We start from the raw sequence: 21,128 nt of genomic DNA on the forward strand, positions 1-21,128 counted from the left end.
CTATGAGCCCCTGCCAGCGTTTGCTGGCAGGGGCTCATGGGAATTGTAGTCCATGGACATCTGGAGGACCACAGGTTGACTACCCCTGCTCTACGTGACTAGCTAAAGATGATTGGGGGAAGCTGTTCAATTAACTGGCATTTCAAATACATAGGTATCAGTGCAGGGATAAAATCAGCCTGTGTTCTTAACCATTAGATTATCATATTTTTAGAAAGCAGATTTTAAAGTAGACATGGCTTATGTATTTAAATTTGTAACAGAAGGGTAAATGTGCATTTTTATGGATGCATGATTATCCTCACCATCAATATAGCTAATTCTTATCACAGCCAAATCTGTGGATACTGAAGTGCAGTGACTGGAGCCAGGGGTGAACAAGACAGATCTTTCTACAAACCTGAGAAGAGCCCCAGGTTTACAGAAAATCTGAATTTTTTTTTTTAAAGGGAGGAGTCTCAACCCCCCAGGTGATAAAAATGCCTGTGCCTTTAAGAAACAGATTGTTTCATGTCTGTGGCTATGGAACCGCAACAGTATTGCCAGCATTCAAGCACTGGTTTCTGTCAGTGAAGTAGGGTCAGGCCCTGATAGTTTTTTTCACCTTTCAAAGGCTTGGCACTTTTCAGAGGCTGTTCAGCCTGCACGGTTTCTGAGACGGTAGCACTTGGAAACCCATTCTTCTTAAATTCCTGCAGGACGATCCTGAAAGAGAGCAAGTTTTCCCGATACTTGCATTCCGCTGTGATTATTAGTGGAACCATGCTGGTGTTCGGCGGGAACACGCACAACGACACCTCGATGAGCCACGGCGCTAAATGCTTTTCCTCCGATTTTATGGCGTACGATATAGGTAAGTGCTTTCCAGTGGTGGAATTGAACCTCGTCGCTCATGAAAGCTGGCCCGCAAACACAACATGTAGTTTATCTGGGGAGTCAGCTAACCTTCATTGCAGGATCTCTGTGAATGCTTCAGAGGGGGGTCCCTTCCCCACTTTTCTGCTCTTAAGAAGAGCTGACTTTTTGTACCCCGCTTTTCACTACCCGATGGAGTCTCAAAGCGGCTTAGAATTGCCTTTCCTTCCTTTCTCCACACCCTGTGAGGTAGGTGGGGATGGGGAGCTCTGAGAGAGCAGCTCTGTGAGAACTGCTGCAGTGCTACTAGGACAGTACAGAAAAGTCCCTATTGAGGGAAGTTTCTGCCCTTATGGATCTGGGGAGGTTGAAAGTGTAGGCCACGTCCTCCTTTGCTTCTTGTTATATTTTGAGGTTCGCCCTGAGCTAACTACCCCTCTGCTCTCCAACATGGAAAATACCAGGTTGCTCCTGGAAGACAGAGACGTGAGATTCATAAAACCAGTAGCAATTTTTAGCCTGCAGAACTGCCAGCTGGTACTGACTTCAGGGCTGGCGTAAGAACAATATAATTTTATTCTTCATGATTGCATTCTTTTAAACAGCCTGCTGTTTTTTTTCTCTCATCTAATTTCATCTTTTGACCGTTGGATTTTATCATAGAATCATAGAGTTGGAAGGGGCCATACAGGCCATCTAGTCCAACCCCCTGCTCAACGCAGGATCAGCCCTAAGCATCCTAAAGCATCCAAGAAAAGTGTGTATCCAACCTTTGCTTGAAGACTGCCAGTGAGGGGGAGCTCACCACCTCCTTAGGCAGCCTATTCCACTGCTGAACTACTCTGACTGTGAAAAACTTTTTCCTGATATCTAGCCTATGTCGTTGTATTTGTAGTTTAAACCCATTAGTGCGTGTCCTCTCCTCTGCAGCCAACGGGAACAGCATCCTGCCCTCCTACAAGTGACAACCTTTCAAATACTTAAAGAATCATGTCCCCTCTCAACCTCCTTTTCTCCAGGCTGAACATTCCCAAGTCCCTCAACCTATCTTCATAGGGCTTGGTCCCTTGGCCCCAGATCATCTTCGTCGCTCTCCTCTGTACCCTTTCAATTTTATCTACGTCCTTCTTGAAGTGAGGCCTCCGGAACTGCACACAGTACTCCAGGTGTGGTCTGACCAGTGCCGTATACAATGGGACTATGACATTCTCCTTCTGCCACTGCAGTCAAAGTGGTTGCTTGATCCAACAGGGCTATTCCTGAAGGGGTTTTTTGCCTGTGGGTCCAAAATTGGCCCTTGTGCCAGTCTGAAGAGGCACAGTTCTCTTTGCGCCCCGATGCTGCAGTAAACGAACCACAAAGAAACCTCAAATGCAAAAAATATTATGCAGATTGAAAAAGTATACAAGCAGTTTTAAGAACAATATACATACTCTACAAACTATTCTCAGATACAGTATACAAAATTTCACAATGCACACATTTCAAATAGTCACCAAAGTGCAACATTACATGATGTCTCCCCACAAGATGCACTCTTGCGCTTTTGTGACTTTTTGAAGTGTTGTGTGCATTATGACAATTCACAGAGAATATTGTCTTTGAAAATAGTTTGTAGAGTTTGTATATTGTTATTAAAATTGTTTGTGTACTTTTTCAGTTTGCATAATAGTTTTTGCATTTGAGGTTTCTTTGTGGTTCGTTTATTCCAGGGGTAGTCAAACTGCGGCCCTCCAGATGTCTCTGGACTACAATTCCCAGGAGCCCCTGCCAGCATTTGCTGGCAGGGACTCCTGGGAATTGTAGTTCACGGACATCTGGAGGGCGCAGTTTGACTACCCCTGGTTTATTCTTTCTGAATTTTCCCACAAGGTTCCCTGTTTTCTTTTTGTTACCCCTGGTGCTCCAAAGCTGCTGTTAGGGACCTCATTTGTCCGCTCATAAACATCTCTGAAGACGCATGTGTGCTGCACGTGAAAGCTTATACCTTGAATAAAACTTTGGGGGTCTGAAAGGAAGCCCCTGGGCTTGAACATGACTCCCTTGAGGAAAACGGCAGACTTTGGTTGGCCAGAAGGGGGCAGCATTAAACAAACCATCATTTGTAAGTATTCTAGGCTTTAAACAGGACGAGGAATGGTTTGCACACACAAGGAATAAAATCAATATCTTATTTTCCTCAGACCCTGGCTTCGTGGAAACCTCGCCTGAATTCCCGGCCTCCTTGAACGATGCATGTGTCCCAAAAGCCCTAGCACAGCAATCGCTCCTATTAATCCTTTCCTGCTGCGGCACCTCTGTGTCTTGTCTTTCTGGATGAATGCATGCTTTTGAAGCCACTAAGCATCTCTTGAAAGCGACCAGAGGCCCTTGGTGGTCACGCCATGGCTAACTGCATCGCCCCCTCCTATTATGATGTGTTTTTTATTTAAAAAGCCAGCACAGTCATAAATCCTCGTGCTTCCCTGAGTTGTAAACCTCAAGTTGGCTTAATTCAAAGGTCAAGGAGGAAATAATTCTTTGCAATTTCAGAGCCATTAGCTTTCCCCCCCTTCCTAGCCTTGATTTCCGGCTAAAGAGGGAGAAGGGAGAGGAGGCAATAAAATGCACTAAGGGTTCCTGCTAATCTAAAATTTCTATGTTTCCTGGTGGTTCTGCATAACCCTCACCTCGCTGGGTCACGTCTGGCACTGTTTCCCCCATAGGTCTTCTTGCAAAAATTGGAATCGGACTTTTGTCCAGTGAGCAATTTGGCAAGAAATAAAATCCTATCACATCGGACTGAAAAATCTCTTAGCAAACGCCCAGCCATTTCCTCAGTAGAATCTCTGCTAGCAGTTAGTACAACCTGCGGGGTGGGGGGCCTTAAGCTAAATTGTAGTTGAGGCCCCTCTTAGACTTCTCAAGCCCTTTTTGGAACGTAACAAAATTGCTCAACATTTAATTCGAGTTTTAATTCATTTTCCATTGCTATGTTTTCTCGAGCGTCCTATTAATGCATAGTGATAGATTTTGACAAGGAGGGAGATCACGAGAATGTGTGAGCCAGGGGTAGTCAAACTGCGGCCCTCCAGATGTCCATGGACTACAATTCACAGAAGCCCCTGCCAGCGAATGCTGGCAGGGGCTCCTGGGAATTGTAGTCCATGGACATCTGGAGGGCCGCAGTTTGACTACCCCTGTGAGCTGTCGAAGAATGTAAGTCTGGGCAACTGGATGCACAGAGGGACAACACGGGAGAAAGGAATCCTCCTCGGCTGAGGAGGGAATCGGCTGGAGACAAGGAGGATGCAGAGGTGTCAAATTAAGGCTAGGCATCTTCCCCAAAATGACCAGGACAGGTGACAGACTGGTGTGTTTGGGGGGGGGGGGTGTATTCTGAGAGGGTGCTTCTCGGTGTGGGGCAGTGATGGCCTGATATTTGTATGAGTCACTGGCTTAAATCCTGCTGGTTCTGACCCACTCTGCCACCCCTTTCCCTGGCACCAACTGGTTTGAACTTGCGTGGGGATACAAAATACGAATATTACAGGGGCCAAGAGCCTGCTTTTCACATTGAAATGTACTTTTGAAAAGCTGCTTTTGAGCCACCACCAAAATATTCAAAAGCCTTCTTGGATCAGAGGGGTTCTGTCCTCCCAGTTTGGCCCCTGGTCCTATTCCCTCAGAACAGCCCTTTTGACCATGGAGGAGCCCCTGAAATAATTTTTTTCAGGCTTTGAGGACACCCCAGAAGGGATGTCAGCTGGCCATCTCTCACTGCCATCCCTCTCCCCCCCCCTCCATTTGCCCTAAAAAAAAAAAAAAATCTCCACCCCTGAAGCACAGGACGTTTGGTTGCAAGCACATTCTTTGTAAGACTGACCTTGGGCCAGTAACAGTTCTTTCAGAGCTCACTCGGCCCCACCTGCCTCGCAGATCACCTGTTGCGGGGAGAGGAAGGCAAGGTGACTGTAAACCGCTTTGAAACTCTTTGGGGGTCGTAAGAAGCGGGGTATAAAAATCAACTCTGTTGCTTGAAAGCATGTACCTCGAGAAGAAACCACACCTGAACTCGCGTGCTCTTCAGGACCTTAACAGTTATGCGCTCTTTGGAGTAATGAACTTATCTGACGTGGCTCCCGTATCCTCAAACCTCCTCCTGGAAGTACGCAAAGCGAGAGCCTGCCTGAAAATGCCCATCCATGCCCCAGAAACAGACCCTTTCTGACGCGAGCCTTACTTTCGTTCTAGCTTGCGATCGCTGGTCTGTGCTTCCTCGACCCGACCTCCCCCACGACATCAACAGGTTTGGGCATTCCGCTGTGCTGAACAACAAGTAAGTGGACCAAACGGATCTGGTATACTTGGGGTGGGTGGGGGGGGGGTGTTGCTGAGTTCTGCTTTGCAATGGGCTGTCCAGGTATATGGAGGTTTTTCAGGGAAGCTAGCGGAGGTGGCGGCATATCCGCTTGTGCCAGTCCTGCTTCCGGCCTCACGAGAACACAAGAAGAGCCCCACCGGATCAGTCCCTCTCGTCCCCCGTCCTGTCTCGCACAGCAGCCCCCTCTGAGTATCTCTTGCCTCGAGAAAGCCCAAGGGGTCGCCATCGTCAGTTGCAATCTTAGGGGCACTTTTATCGTTCTGTCCTGAATAGCCCATTCCAGCCAAATCTCAGAAGAACTCAGACCCCCAGCAAGGTCAGCCCTGGTTAGTGCTTGGACGGGAGATCATCAAGTCTGGGGTCGCCACGCAGAGCCAGGCAAATCACCTCCAAACACCTCTTCCGGGGTCGGCTGTAGCTGGATAGCGCTTAATCCCGCCCTGTGAAGCCTTCCCTGCAAGATTCATTCATAGAATCCTAGAGTTGGAAGGGACCTCCTGGGTCATCTAGTCCAACACTCTGCACTGTGCAGGACACTCACAACCCTCTCCCTCTTCCACTGTCACCTGCCATCCCCTTGAACCTTCCCAGAATCAGCCTCTCCGTCAGATTGCTCTCCAGCCTCTGCTTAAAAATCTCCCAAGAAGGAGAACCCACCACCTCCCGAGGAAGCCTGTCCCACTGAGCAACCACTCTGACTGTCAGGAACTTCTTCTGGAGGTTTAGACAAAATTTCCTTTGCATTAATTTCATCCCATTTGTTCTGGTCTGTCCCTCTGGGGCAAGAGAGAACAACTCTGCTCCATCCTCTATATGGCAGCCTTTTAAATACGTGAAGATAGTTATCAGATCCCCTCTCAGTCGCCTCCTCTCCAGGCTAAACAGACCAAGCTCCCCCAACCTTTCCTCCTTTGTCTTGGTCTCCAAACCCCTCACCTTCTTTGTTGCCCTCCTCTGGACACGCTCCAGTTTGTCTACATCCCTCTCCAACTGGGGTGCCCAAAACGGAACCCAGGACTCCAAGGGAGGCAGTTGTGAAGATTCCATCAGGTTGAATTGCTCCTGGCTCTAGAGCGGCTTCTGTGAATGTCCAGAGGGTCATTGCGTAGTCTTCAAGGGCCGCTTAAAAGATGGCTGATTACTTCTCTATATCACACACCTGTTGCCTGCAGCATCTCAGGTGGAGAGCGTAGCAGCTTGTACCAGAAAGGTGTGCATGGCCGTAGACGTTTGAGCTTTGAGGCTTTTATTTTCAATTTCCTGGCCCGGTGTAGCACTTCTGTGCATCACCCTTTCGAATCTGGCCCTTTGTACGTGGGTTTTGTCTCTTTCATTCCCGGTTATTCTCATGTCCTTTCCATGCTTCTCCCTTGGCGATGGGCTCTGTGGGTAATTGCACAGCCATTGTCTTTTTATTCGTCCTGAAACAGGCTTGTTTAGCCCATCACGTTTTGCCTTCGAACAACACTTTCCAACTTGGATTTTTCCACCCCATTCGCTGGCTAATGTACCTCCTATCATAACATCGCTGTTTGATCGCTTTTCCGAGGGCCTCCGTCTTAAATCTTCTCTCGGGTGAAAGAGATCCGCGGCTTCCCTTTGTTACCGCCGGCCCTTTTGTGAACTCTTTTGCGTGCCTTGCTGCAGTGCGCTTAACTTCAACCGCCGTCCTTCCTTCTGTGCCGCTGGAATTTTGTTTAGACACGCATTCTTTTCATACTCCTTGGGTTTTATTGGGAAAGCTTTAAAACAATCCTTTCCCGGCAGTAAATGCTCTGCTAAATTATCCTGGAGCACCTGCAGTTCTTTAAAAGTTGTGCCTTAAGAAAATAGGGGGTCTAGAGGTAGAACGCGTCTTGTAAAGCAGGGGTCCCCAGCATGCTCGTGGGGTCCACGATGCCGAGTGATGCTTTCCCGGAACCCCACCTAGTGCTTTTTAAAAAGTGGGTGGGCTCAGCAGAGTTTCTGATTGGCCACTGGAGATCTTCCAGAAGCTGCCAGATTTCAATACGTCCTTTTGTGTAAAGGTATCCCCTGTGCAAGCACCAAGTCATGTCTGACCCTTGGGGTGACGCCCTCCAGCGTTTTCACTGGCAAACCACTCCACGGGGTGGTTTGCCAGTGCCTTCCCCAGCCGTTTGTGTATGCACAAGAAAATACACACTTATCCCATCAAGCGGAGCTTAGAATCATAGAGCTGGAAGAGATCTCTCGGCCATCTATTATTTTTAATATTATTATTATTTATTCGATTTGTATGACCGCCCCTCTCGGAGAACCGGCTTGCGGCGGTTTCCAATATTTCAGATGCAAATCAATACATTAAATCCATTAAAATTCCCCATTAAAAACCCCATAAACCCCATAGTCCAACCCCCTGCACATCGCAGGAGATGCACAACCACCTGCCCACCCACCGTGACCCCAAGGAATTCATGCCCAGATGATGCCCCCCTCCAAACCCCTCCACTGAATCCCTGGCCAGTCTGGCCTGGAAGAAATTCGCCTCCCGACCCCAAAGTGGCGATCGGCATTTCCCTGGGCCTGCAGGAAAGGGCCACGAGAGCCAAGCTTCTGCATTAAATTCCGCTCCCGCTGTGTTTGCGAGAGCCAGTTTGGTGTAGTGGTTAGGAGTGCGGACTTCTAATCTGGCATGCCGGGTTCAATTCTGCACTCCCCCACATGCAGCCAGCTGGGTGACCTTGGGCTAGACACAGCACTGAGAAAGCTGTTCTGACCGAGCAGGAATATCAGGGCTCTCTCAGCCTCACCCACCCCACAGGGTGTCTGCTGTGGGGAGAGGAAGGGAAGGCGACTGTAAGCCGCTTTGAGCCTCCTTCGGGTAGGGAAAAGCGGCATATAAGAACCAACTCTTCTTCTCTTCTAAATGTTGAAGAACTATAATCAGAGTTCTCAAAAATCACTCTGCCTCCTGGGACAGCCGTTTTTTGGCGCTGCCCACTCCCCTGTGTCCGATTTCCACGTAGCACCTGTCGGCTCAAAACCCTCAGAGCCCCCAAGGTAAAGGATGCCCCACTGGATGTTGTTTGTGGCTCTCCCAGGCTCCTCCTGCACTGCTGTGCAAACCCTTTGCCTCAGGAAATGATTGGGCCAACCCAGGCCATCCAGAGCAGGGCACTGCCCTTCTTAAGCAGCCGATAACCCACCAATCACACTCATCCGTACTTTCTCCCTTTTTGCCCAGCCTCATGTACATCTTTGGGGGCTTCAACAGCCTGCTGCTGAGCGACCTCGTGAAGTACACGCCAGAGAGCTGTGAAGCGTACAGCAACGAAACCGCCTGCTTCCTGGCGGGTCCCGGGATCCGGTGCGTGTGGAACGGCTCCGTCCAGCAATGTCTCCCGTGGGGAATGGCCACCAGGTATCAGCAGCAAAAGATAACTGCGGAATGCCTGTCCTCGTCAGGTAGGTGCTGCGTCCCTCCTCTGCTGAACACGCAAGGCTGGTCTGGCCTCGCCTGCATTCCCTTCCCTGGCTGGCTACGGCACTCCAAGGTCTCGAGCTGAGGGCCTTGACATGACCAGCCGCCTGGTCCTTCTTGAACAGAAATGGCGGGGCTAGAACCTGGGGCAACCAAGCATTGGAAAGATGGGCGCTGGAGGAGGGCAGGGAGCAGGTCAGAGCGTTTCAGAGAACAATTTTCCATTTTGGCTCATAGTCCATGTAGTTCAGCCATGGAATGGGCTTCCTAAGGAGGTGGGGAGCTCCCCGTCACTGGCGGTCTTCAAGCAGCCGCTGGACAGATCCTTCTCCTGGATGCTGGAGGCTGATCGTGCACCGAGCAGGGGGTGGGACTAGATGGCCTGCATGGCCCCTTCCCACTCTAGGATCCTATGAGTCTAGTTCAGCAGGGGAATGGGCTGCCTCAGGAGGTGGGGAGCTCCCCCTCACTGGCCGTCTTCAAGCAGTGGCTGGACAGATCCTTCTCCTGGATGTTTGAGGCTGATCCTGCACTGAGTAGGGGGTGGGCCTAGATGGCCTGCATGGCCCCTTCCCACTCTAGGATTCTAGGAGTCTAGTTCAGCAGTGGAAGGGGCTGCCTAAGGAGGTGGGAAGCTCCCCCTCACTGGCCGTCTTCAAGCAGTGGCTGGACAGATCCTTCTCCTGGGTGCTTTTGGACGTTGCTGCCTTGCGCAGGGGGTGGGACTAGATGTCCGGAAGGTTTTGGCAAAGAGGGCATCCAGGTCCTGCTGCTGCCCGTCACCTGTCTGGTGGATCCCGCACAGAATCAGTAGCCACCCTCCCCGCTCTTGGCCAGCCAGGCGTTTGGCCCCATTTGGGTGTCTCAGGATGGGGGAGCTTCTGACCTTTTGAGACCCTGCCTGCATCCCCCCATAAGGTGGCTCCTTCATTGGAAACAAGCCCAGGTCAGAGCCCCCATTGCCTGTCCCGCATGGCAGGCGGTGAGCAAACATTCCTCTTTGAGCTTGTTGTTGGTCACACCGGCTTCTTCCTTCCCTAGTTGCGGACCAGGAAAAGTGCGACCAGATCACCGACTGCCACAGCTGCACGGCCAACACCAACCGGTGCCACTGGTGCACGGACCAGTGCATCTCGAGGCAGAACAACTGCTCCGAAGACCAGGTGGCCCTTTCTGCTCTCCTCTTCCCTGGCGCCCGCCCCTCTCCCTCTTCCGTTGGGTTTTACGGTTCTTAAGAGCATAAGAGAAGCAACGTTAAATCGGGCCCTTGGCCTGTCTGGTCCAGCCCTCTGTGGACTATGTTCAACCTCTCTCGTTAAGAGCAGAAGAGAAGCCATGCAGGATCAGGCCAGTGGCCCCTCCAGTCTAGCACCCTGTGTCACACCGTGGCCAAACCCAGGGGCCCTCGGGAGGTCCAGCAGCAGGGCCAGAAGCCCTCCCAGTTTTCCCCCCAAAAGCACCAAGAACACAGAGCATCTCTGTCCCAGACTGAGTGTCCCATCTATGCCTTGGGGCTAAGAGCCTCTGAGGGAGCTCTGCTCTTGAGAACTGAAGAGAAGCCGTGTTGAGTCAGGCCAGAGGCCCCTGCAGTCCACTTCTCTGTGTCACACAGTGGCCAAGACTCAGGTGCTGCCAGGAGGTCCCCCAGCACATTAACCAGTACACCATGCTGACTCCCACAGGTTCTGAATGGGCCTAGGGCAGCATTGGTTTGGCCGCTGGGGAAGAGGGACCAGACCTTTTGGTGCCATGTTCAGCCTGGCCTCGCAGGCCCTTTCCACCGCTGGCCCACTGTTGCTCCCTTTGCGGTTTGTTCTTCTTATGTGTGTCATTGATGGGAAGGCCTAACTTGTTGGCATGGCTCTCCTCCCCTCCCCCCCCCGTCAGACCCCCATTTCCAACTACATCAACTGCTCCAAGGACAACCCGGCGTACGTCTGCAACAAGAAGACCAGCTGCAAGAGCTGCACGCTGGACCAGAACTGCCAGTGGGAGAGCCGGAACCAGGAGTGCATTGCTCTGCCAGGTGCGTTTTTCAGTTCATTGATTTCTAAAGCTGAAAAAGAACAAGAAGGGAGGGGGGAAATGCCCCTCAAAACCCAGGAATTAATTAAAAGGGAAAGGGAGAAAAGGGGTGAGTGAGAAAGCATTACATAGTGTAGTGGTTCTCCACCTTCCTAATGCTGTGACCCTTTATTACAGTTCCTCCTGTTGGGGTCACCCCCAACCATAACATTATGCAAGGGTTCTTTCACAGAAATTAAACCAAAACTGACCAGTGGCATGAAGATCCATTGCTCATGATTGCACATAAATTGTTTTTTTCCGGGGTTTCTCAGTTCAGTTCTGCCTCTTGCCCCACCCTGCCGATCTTGCTCTTTTCCGCTGCTCCAGACAAACATTCTATCTCGATCTACCCCGCAAGGCTGTTATGTGGATGGCGCCCTGTCGGCCAAGCTGCTCACCCTGTCGCTACCCCTGTGAAAGGGCTGTTCGACCCCCAAAGGGGTCCCGACCCCCCCAGGTTGAGAACCACTGACCTAGCGGAACAAAAACTTAACAGTGGTGATGGCAGATCTGTGCCGGAGCTTCTGTAAAAGATTTCCAAGCATCTGAAAAGAAGTCCACACGGAAGTGGAGGTCAGCACGCCTCGTCTTCAGATATCGACGGTGTTCCAACGCATTCAGTCCATCGATCGCCAGAACACGGACATTCGTCTCTCCAGTTTTGTAACGCAACGTCGTCGCACGAGCCTCCGTCCGCTCCCTGCACGGTCTCACGGAGCGCCGAGCTGGCCGTGTTGTCCCCACCCAGTCCCTAAAACGTTTGCTGCTGACCCTCCCCCAGACCTCGCCTGCCTGTCAAAGCCACAAACAATGCTCCCCTCCGTGCTGCGCTTTGAAATCTGTTTGTAAGGCGTCGCGTTCGAGAGCCGGGCTGCGCCTCGCATTCATCCCACCCGAGGCAGCCTCCGACTGAATTCCTCCAGAGGCCGGCCGAGAAAGCCGGGCGGATTGTAGGCAGACGCTCCAGGAAGCCAATTCCGCCCCCCCCCCAATCCCTCCTTTGTTTACCTCTGGTTATCTTCTCCCTCCTTTAGCAGCTCTGTTGTGCCTGGAGATTCGGGGGGACGGGGCAGAAAACAATATGCCAGCAGAGAAAGAAAGCAGAGTCGCGGCCTCCACTGCATGCTCACCGGCTCTTTCTGCCCCGCTCTCTGGGGGGCTCTTTCAGGATGCACGACAATTGACACGGCTACCTGTATTCAAGGGGAGGGGAAGAACATTATGGGCAGCTGGGCACAAAGTCAATAAACCGCGCTATCGTGAAATACGGCCTGCGCCAGCCTTCCTGCTCCTCATTTGTTCCCGAGCGGGTTTATTGACGGATGGAAAACTTCGCACCCTTCCCCTCCTGTGTGCACGCAGCCGGCTGGATCCACAGCGGGGAGAGACGAGGCATATCCGTCGCTAGAGGTCGCAGAGCCTGGACATTGCTCAGGAGGGCCACCAAGATGAGGAGGGGGTCGGAGCCCCTTCCCTGGGCGGAACGGCTGAAGAACCAGGGGGTTTTCCATTGAGAAAAGAGACGACTAAGTCATTTCAACCCATTGGTCCTGGCCTGACTCTCTGGGGCTGACTCTCTTAGTCGTCTTCTCTCCAGGCATGAAGGAGGTTTCTAAAATTATGCACGGGATGGGGCGAGCCCATAAAGTTGTCTGCCTAATCTTGAAACTAGCCATCCAAAGAAAATGGGGGAACGCACCTGGCGTTCTTCTGAAAACACCTGATGGGCTGGCTCAGACTCAAGTGGAGGCTGTAGGGCAGGGGTAGTCAACCTGTGGTCCTCCAGATGTCCATGGACTACAATTCCCAGGAGCCCCTGCCAGCGTTCGCTGGCAGGGGCTCCTGGGAATTGTAGTCCATGGACATCTGGAGGACCACAGGTTGACTACCCCTGCTATAGGGGATAACCTCAGCCGCCCCCTAAATTCGAGGTACAACCCAGGCTATGTTGCAGTGGGGTCGGGGGGTAGTAAAGAAACCAGCAAAGGGGCCACGATGCTGAGATGGGGGGGAGGGGATTAGGGAAATCAAGGCAGAGCCTTTGCAAAGACAGGAGGAAGCTACAGTGGCCAGAGCGGTTGAAGGCACCACCCCAAAGGCAATAAGGAAGGGTTGTGTTTTTATACCCCGCTTTTTACTCTCCAACCGAGTCACCAAGTGGCTTACAATTTTGGCTTTCACTTACCGGCAAGGTAGGTGGGGCTGAGAGAACCCTAAGAGAACTGCTCTTCCAGAAGAGCTTTAATAGAACTGGGACTGACCCGAGGGCCAGTTCTATGAGAAGAGGAGCGGGGAACCAAAGGAATTAGAGATTAGAGGCTGCTGCTCTTAACGGCTAGACCAGGGGTAGTCAAACTGCGGCCCTCCAGATGTCCATGGAATGCTGGGAATTGTAGTCCATGGACATCTGGAGGGCCGCAGTTTGACTACCCCTGAGCTAGACCAAGCTGGCTCTCCAGGAAAGTACGGCGGAACTAGCAGGGGCCCATGGAATTATTAGCAGGGAGGCTATCGACAGATAACTTCAGGCCAGTCATTGCAGGTTTGGAGGCTTTATTCAGCTGGGGATAAAAAATGGAGCGGTTCATCCAGTGACTTTCCAATTAGATTTATTATTTGATTGATTGATTGATGATGACGAATGAATACAAAGTACAAAGAAGAAGATTGCAAAGCCCGCTGACGTAGCAACCCCCAGCATCTATAAACCTTTTCCCCCTTAAACAGAGAACATCTGTGGGGCAGCGTGGCACCTGGTCAGCAACGCCTGCCTGCGGATCATGAACACCAAAGACACCTACGACAACGCAAAGCTGGCCTGCCGGAGCCACAGTGCCGCCCTGGTGTCGCTCACCAGCCAGAAGAAGGTGGACTTTGTTCTCAAGGAGCTGCAGAAGACTCACTCCACTGTGAGTAGCCCGAGGGGGGTTCCAGGAGGACGTGGCGGGGCAGTGGGCACGGGTGACCCGTTCGCAGAGGGAGCTGTTGACCTTGGGTAGCCCTTAGAAGGGTTATGGTCACCCGATTGTCTTGGGCAGTTCGGACTCTCTGGTTCTGCCTGGGAATTAGAATCACCAGGGGGAGGCTCCTCCTGACTGATCCAGCTAATCATAGAAGCTCGTTTGGTGGGTACACAAGACAGGGCCTTTTTGGTGGCAGCCCGACGCTTGTGGAACAGCCTCCCCAGGGAGATGTGCCCGGCACTCTCTTTGTTGATTCTCAGGAGCCGATTAAAGACAGCTTGGTTTAGGCAATTTGCTGGCTGTCCTGTGTTGTGATTTTAAATTTTGGAGTTGTTTTATTTGGGAGTGTGGTCGTGGTGGATTTTATTTAATGCATTTTATCCATGGAGTAATCCAGTTGAGCCAGCCCACTTACTACAGAGATGTTATTTCTTTGAAGCCTACCTGTATCAAAAATGTTTTTGCCGTCTGACTTTTTCCTCTGTAGCCCAAAGCCTTGACGCCGTGGGTTGGACTGAGGAAGATCAACATCTCCTACTGGTGCTGGGAGGATATGTCTCCTTTTACGAACACTTCCCTCCAGTGGCTGCCGGGGGAGCCAAGCGATATCGGGTTCTGCAGCTACCTAGCGGAGCCAAGCAATCAAGGGTTGAAGGCAGCCACGTGCATCAACCAGGTCAACGGCACCGTCTGTGAAAAGCCCGGTAGTTCATTTTCGGTGTTTGGGTTTCTGTGGGAGGGTGGCGAAGAGCGGATACCTTTGTGGGGCAGGAGGGTCTAGAATAAACGGCTGCCATGCTGTTTTGTTCTGTTGGTCTTGTCCTAGACGTTCTTTACCCCCCTTTCAGAGATGTTAGGTACCTGGCTGCAGATAACATACCTGCCTCCTCCTGCAGTGTCTCTGTGGGTTTGGGTCAGGCCTGCTCTTGGCCTCCTCCCCAAAGGAGTCGGTTACATCACTGGGCTCTGCTGGTGCTAGCTGGTCCATGCTGGCCAGACTAGGATCTGGGTTCGAATTCCAACAGTGCAGTGGAAGCTTGCGGGGAGATGTTTGGCCAGTCATGCTCTCTCAGCGGGATAAGAATGGAGGAGGGAAGGAAGCAGTGAGCCCATTTGTGCCCTGGTAGGGAGGGGGGATATAAATTAAGATACAATTAATCAGTTTTAAAAAGCAGGTAAGGAATGTCCAGGTTTGTGAAGGTGCTTGTTGGGAATCATAGAAGAAGCTGCTGGATTTGGCAACTGCTTGGATTTGGGATGAGAACTGTTAGAGGGTGAAATCTTCTACTCATGTCTCCTAGATTGTACCCCCTTCATTTCCTTCAGGAAAAACAAAAAAGGAAGAGTGGTTGTGGGTTTTCCAGGCTCTGTGGCCACAGTCTGGTAGTTTTATTTCCCGTGTGTGTGTGTGTGTGTGTGTGTGTGTGTGTGTGTGTGTGTGTGTGTGTGTGTGTGTGTGTGTAATGCATCACATTCCTATGTTACCTGGGAGTCTCCCAGAGAATGGACTGGAACTAGGAAGTGTTTTTCTTACATCTTAGTGGAGTTCACTAGCAAGTTAATTAGGAAGGGTTTCCTGTACCTGGGTGGAGTTCATTAGAAAGTCCATTAGTCAAGGTCTTGCCTGTCTTATCTGATGAACCATTGTGAGAAGAAAATAAAATGGCCAGCAATTGTTCACACACTTCACATGGAGAGAGTCTCATCTTACTGTGTCCTACCTTGGAAGATGCCAGCCTACTGGAAAACGTCAGGGATTAAAGCTATCAGGCCACAGCCCTACAGCCTGGAAAACCCACAACAACCAGTTGACTTCGGCCCTGAGAGCCTTTGACAATTCAGAAAAGGAAGAGGGTTTGTAGCAGCACCTTACACATTTAAAAGGAGGTTGAGAGGGGACATGATAGCCCTCTTTAAGTATTTGAAAGGTTGTCACTTGGAGGAGGGCAGGATGCTGTTTCTGCTGGCTGCAGAGGAGAGGACACGCAGTAATGGGTTTAAACTTCAAGTACAACGATATAGGCTAGATATCAGGAAAAAAAACTTCACAGTCAGAGTAGTTCAGCAGTGGAATAGGCTGCCTAAGGAGGTGGTGAGCTCCCCCTCACTGGAAGTCTTCAAGCAAAGGTTGGATGCACACTTTTCTTGGATGCTTTAGGATGCTCTGGGCTGATCCTGTGTTGAGCAGGGGGTTGGACTAGATGGCCTCTATGGACCCTTCCAACTCTATGATTCTAGGATTCTAAACGTTCTTACGGTAATCCAGTGTTTCTTGGTGGGGGGGCAGCAAACCACAGTGCCAAGCAGTGCCGGACGCCCTGCGCCTCCAGGACGGTGTGCAGTGAGTGCACCAGCAGCAACCCTGAGTGCATGTGGTGCAGCAACAAGAAGCAGTGCGTGGACTCCAACGCCTACGTGGCCTCCTTCCCGTACGGCCAGTGCATGGAGTGGCACACGGCGAGCAACTGCCCACGTAAGTGAGCTGCCGTCTGGGGACTGGAGTTCCCCTCATGGGGCGGCTGGTTCCCGAAGGGATTCTTTCCACGTGGCCCTTGTGCCTCGTTCTCTCGGGACGGGGGAGGAGCCCCATCAATGTCTCTGCGACTTGTGCTGCCTTGGGAGCGAGCATGGCGTCGTGGCTGAGAGGGGCAGACTCTTAACCTGAGGAACCGAGATTGATTCCCCGCTCCTCCTCCACGTGCAGCCAGCTGGGTGGCCTCGGGCCAGTCCCGGTTCTCTCAGAGCTCTCTCTGCCCCACCTGCCTCGCAGGACGCCTGTTGTGGGGAGAGGAAGGGAAGGTGATTGGAAGCCCCGTTCTGAGACTCCTCTAGAGTCGCAAGAGGTGCGGTGGTTAGAATGGCCCTCTATGCCAGGGGTAGGCATACTGTGGCCCTCTACATGTCCATGGACTACAATTCCCATGAGCCCCTGCCAGCAAATGCTGGCAGGGGCTCATGGGAATTGCAGTCCATGGACGTCTGGTGGGCCACAGTTTGCCTATCCCTGCTCCATGCTATTGGGTGGGGGCACCCATCAACTACCAGCTATCAACTTGGTGCCCTTTATGGCGGTGTGGGGGTTTGGGCTGTGCTGGACAACCATGCTCAGAAGAGCTACAGGTGGCACAGAAGCAAACCCCAGGTTGCTTACAGTCCACCGAGGATCACTGTGTTAGTGCGTCTGAACTTAATAAGTCTACAGGAGCCAGCGTTGTGCAGTGGTTAGGAGCGTCGGCTTCTGATCCGGTGAGCTGGGTTTGATTTCCCGCTCCCCCACGTGCAGCCAGCTAGGTGTCCTCGGGCTACTCACAGTCCTGATAGGGCTGTTTTCACAGAGCAATCCTCTCAGGGCTCTCTCAGCCCCGCCTCCCTCACAGGGTGTTGTGGGGAGAGGAAAGGGAAGGGGATTGTGAAGCTGCTTTGAGACTCCTTCGGGCAGTGAAAAGCGGGATATAACAATCCAGCTCTTCTTCTTTTACCACAGTCTGGGCAGGGGGAGGGCAACAGCGAGGGGTGGCTGTTGCAGGGCAGAGAGTGCTGGGTAGAAACACCATCAGGATACCTCCACTGGCTGCTTGGCCAGAAGGCCGAAATGAGGCAAGAAGTCCTCAATCGTGCTTTCCCTGTATGCCCGTTGGCTCGAAATTTCGTTTTTAACACTGAACAGTGGCTGGGACAGATCGCGTTTCGGCGCGGTGATCAGATTAAGTCGGCGTGCAAAACGTCGACGCTGTTACTTTGCTGGACTGACGTTTGGAAAGATCGCACCTTATCCAGGGTAGACGCTTTTGTGTGCATGCACACTCCTTCAGCTACAGTGAAGCATGCCTGCACACAAATGTTTCTACCCCGCATGAAACTCGGCTGGTCTTTAAGAGGTCGCTGGTCTCCCACTTCGTCTGCTGCTTGAGACCCGGCTGGCTCCCTAACTGAGTCTGCTTCGTTCTTCAGCCCCACTGATCCTCTGCCCGTCTCTTTCTCCCCCCCCCCCCAGCCGAAAACTGTTCCGGCTACTTCACCTGCGCTCACTGCCTGGAGCAGCCCGGCTGCGGCTGGTGCACGGACCCCAGTAACACCGGGAAGGGCAAGTGCCTCGAAGGGTCTTCTCGGGGCCCGATGAAGATGCCCGCTCCCTCTCCGCCGCCCACCGGGAAATCCTACCTGAAGCCAGACGTGAACGCCAGCATGTGTCCCGCTGCCAACAATTTCACCTGGTCCTTTATCCACTGTCCAGGTAAGCTGCCTGAGCGATATCTGTTTGGGGGCCCAGTCAGGTGAGCTGTGCCTTCCATTTTCAGAGCTGGCTTCCCAGGGCCGAGCGAGACACGATGGCGTCCGTGAGTTCGACATGGGTCACGCCCCCGTTTTGTAGCGTGAGTTCCCGTGAGGAACTGGGGGGGGGGGCTGATTCTGGTCGAGACCACAGTGTAGGGGGGGCCTTGTGCTTCCCCCATGCTGTTTTCTGCCCCCCAGTGTTCCCGGAGGTGCTGTAGGCCAAATATTTCTGCCTCCAACCCTATTTGAGGTTGGAAAAATGCTGCAATGTTGATATTCTGTCTATTCCGCCGTAGTCTAGGCCTAAATTTGGGTGTTAAAAGGCATCCCTCGTTGGAAACTCACTCTGTGGCATGCCCTGAGCAAACATTTTGTTATATGGGGATCTGAAATGGAACGGGGTGCTGGTTTTATTTCCCACTTCTTTTTTTTTTTTTGCAGAGGGGTGGGGGTGCGGGCATTGTTTCAAAGAAACCCGGTTCCGAGCATCATCTTTGATGGGCTAAGAGTTCTGTGACCGGAGGAAGCTTCATGGCACTTGGTCTGCCTCTCCCTTAGCCACACCTGCCCCTAACCGCATCTGAGGGGCGCTGTGGAGTGTGGCTATCCCCAGTTCTATTGGGATGCAGCGTGAGCGTGGGGGCGAGAAGCCATAAAGGAGGGAGGATTAAGGGCTTTGGAGGAAAATCTTCTCTCTGAAAAGCCTCCTTGGGAGGCAGAACTCTGGAGCTTTCAGCACAAGACTCCGAAAGGCAGCAATTGTTCGGGCTCCGGCAGAGAGTTTGAAAGGAGGAGCGTCCAATTTAATCTCGCGCGTCCTCTCCGGTTCTTAAAAAATAACTGGTTGATTCTCCCGCAGTGCAGTGGGAGAGGGAAAAGAAGGGAACATCACGGATCGCCAGCCGAGGATGCAACAGGAGAGGGGGCGGGGGGGAATTACACTCCATGGCCCACCTCCTTTGCTTTTTCAGGCAAATGCTCCTAGGCCCCTTGTCAAAAACACCCGGCTTTTGCCCTGCAGGACCCACGGCTTCCCTGTTAGAACAGCAGAGTCTAGGGTTCCCGGCCTTTTTGGGTCTGCGGGCACCTTTGGAATGGTGACACAGAATAGTCGGGGCAGCCACAGAAAGGCTGGCACAGGGGGCGGAGCAAAGCCACAGAATGGCTGCCGTGGTTTTATTATTATTATTATTATTATTATTATTATTATTATTATTATTATTATTATTATTATTATTATTATTATTATTATTATTATTATATTTATTCCCCGCCACTCCCTTGCGGCTCGTGGCGGGTTACAACATCTTAAACCCCATTAAAAATCCATTAAAACAATAATTATAATTTTAACATTACTAACTAACGTGGCAAGATCGGCTAATCAACTTCCCTCCTCCCACTACTAGCGGGTGGAGAGGGGATCCTGATGGTTCCTAGTCCCAAATCCCGGGGGGAGGGGCATAGGTGTCAGCCTTGGCCTCAACCATAGACCTGGCGGAAGAGCTCCGTTTTGCAGGCCCTGCGGAACGATGGAAGGTCCTGGCACCGGGAAGATCCACGCCCTGTGCTGGCAGCTTCTTCCATAGCCGCGTTTTTAAATACCCATAAACAAATCCCCAGTGGCCAGTCAAATCCCTTGCTGGGTCAGTGGCCCTCCAGGCCCCGCCCACTTCCTGAAAACACGTGGGAGGGGCCGTGGTGCCCACGGGCACCAGGTTGGGGACCCCCTAGGCTAAGTAGTGAACCTTTTGCCAGCAGAGCACAGGGAACGCGGTCTAGCCTGTGATTGTGTTCCACGGCCCCCCTTCACACTTGCTTCGTTTGGCGGTCGTTGTGAAAGTGGAACTGCTGCGTTTTGCGTATGAATCCTCAGCTGAGCCTCCAGCCGGCCTCGCAGGATCCTGTTGTTGCTCGTCCCAAAGCACTGAGCAGCGAGGGAGCCCCCGAGATTTGGGCTAACAAACCGATGCATTTGGTGGCGTGGCTGCAGTGGTGCTGAGCATCCCTTTTCTGTCTCCAGCCTGCCAGTGCAACGGGCACAGTAAATGCGTCAACGAGAGCATCTGCGAGAAGTGTGAGAACCTGACCACCGGCAAGCACTGTGAGACCTGCATCTCGGGTTACCATGGAGACCCCACCAACGGAGGGACCTGCCAACGTAAGTCAGGATGGCTGTTCCCCTCCTCATCTCAGGCCGGCAATAAATGGCAACATGTTTTGCTTCCCTTGCCTGGTTGTTGGCAGTCGCCGGCAGTGCGGAGGCGTGCCTTCCAACTCTGTGATTCTAAATTCTGTCTAAACCTCCGGAAGAAGTTCCTGACAGTCAGAGCGGTTTCTCAGTGGAATAGGCTTCCTTGGGGAGGTGGTGGGTTCTCCATCTTTGGAGGTTTTTAAGCAGAGGCTGGAGAGCCATCAGACGGAGAGGCTGATTCTGTGAAGGCTCAAGGGGGTGGCAGGTGACAGTGGAGGAGCAAGAGGGTTGTGAGTGTCCTGCAGAGTCCAGGGGGTTGGACTAGATGACCCAAGAGGTCCCTTCCAACTCTGAGATTCTATGGAGTCAATTTCTATGCTTTCCACATGCACAATTCTAATTTAGCATTATTTATTAGCCACCTTTCGTCCATGCAGAGGTCAAGACGGCTTACAAATGGAGTTAAAATACACCAAATAGAATGCATTTAAAAAAACATTTAAAGTCAAAGTTTAAGACTGCGTTGGTCTTGAGACCATCATCTCCCTCCTGGAGATCAAAAGCCACGAGGGGGCCGTTGGCAATTCCCTGGGGAGCTTATTCCATTATCGTGGGCGCACTAATCGTGGGCGCAGGGGGCGGGAGAAAATCCCCTTCCTTTTGGAATCCCCCCACCCCACTAACGCTGCAGTAGTAAGAAGGCTTTGCCGGCCAATGGGAAGGGAAAGGCTGCCCTCACCCCACTGTCCCCCACACCCAGGGAACTTACATCTCTCCTGGGGAACTTACATCTCTCCTGGGGAGCTTCCAGCGGCAATCTGCCAACAATAGCAGCAGAGAGCCCCTGGCCGGCTGGGTGGGTGGGAGCAGGCGTGGCCTGTGCAAGGCAGGGCCCGATTGCACATCCCGATTGGGCCCTAACATGGACCGGCCACACCCACTCTCCGCCCACTTAGCCCTTAGCGTGTT

General features: G+C 52.1%; 1 protein-coding gene across 1 annotated transcript in view; it reads left to right on the top strand.

Annotated features, from left to right (window-relative positions):
* The window catches only part of ATRN (attractin), a 136,191-nt gene that overhangs the window by 55,646 nt on the left and 59,417 nt on the right, over positions 1-21,128 (top strand). Inside the window, exons 10-19 of the mRNA XM_077301225.1 lie at positions 699-853; positions 5,089-5,173; positions 8,424-8,644; positions 9,702-9,823; positions 10,548-10,686; positions 13,455-13,636; positions 14,178-14,394; positions 15,978-16,163; positions 17,685-17,924; positions 19,989-20,126. Of these exons, the coding sequence (XP_077157340.1) occupies positions 699-853; positions 5,089-5,173; positions 8,424-8,644; positions 9,702-9,823; positions 10,548-10,686; positions 13,455-13,636; positions 14,178-14,394; positions 15,978-16,163; positions 17,685-17,924; positions 19,989-20,126 (1,685 nt within the window). The remainder of the gene's footprint in view (positions 1-698; positions 854-5,088; positions 5,174-8,423; positions 8,645-9,701; positions 9,824-10,547; positions 10,687-13,454; positions 13,637-14,177; positions 14,395-15,977; positions 16,164-17,684; positions 17,925-19,988; positions 20,127-21,128) is intronic.

The sequence above is a fragment of the Paroedura picta genome, chromosome 10, assembly GCF_049243985.1.
Source record: "Paroedura picta isolate Pp20150507F chromosome 10, Ppicta_v3.0, whole genome shotgun sequence".
Classification (NCBI taxonomy): Eukaryota; Metazoa; Chordata; class Lepidosauria; order Squamata; family Gekkonidae; genus Paroedura; species Paroedura picta.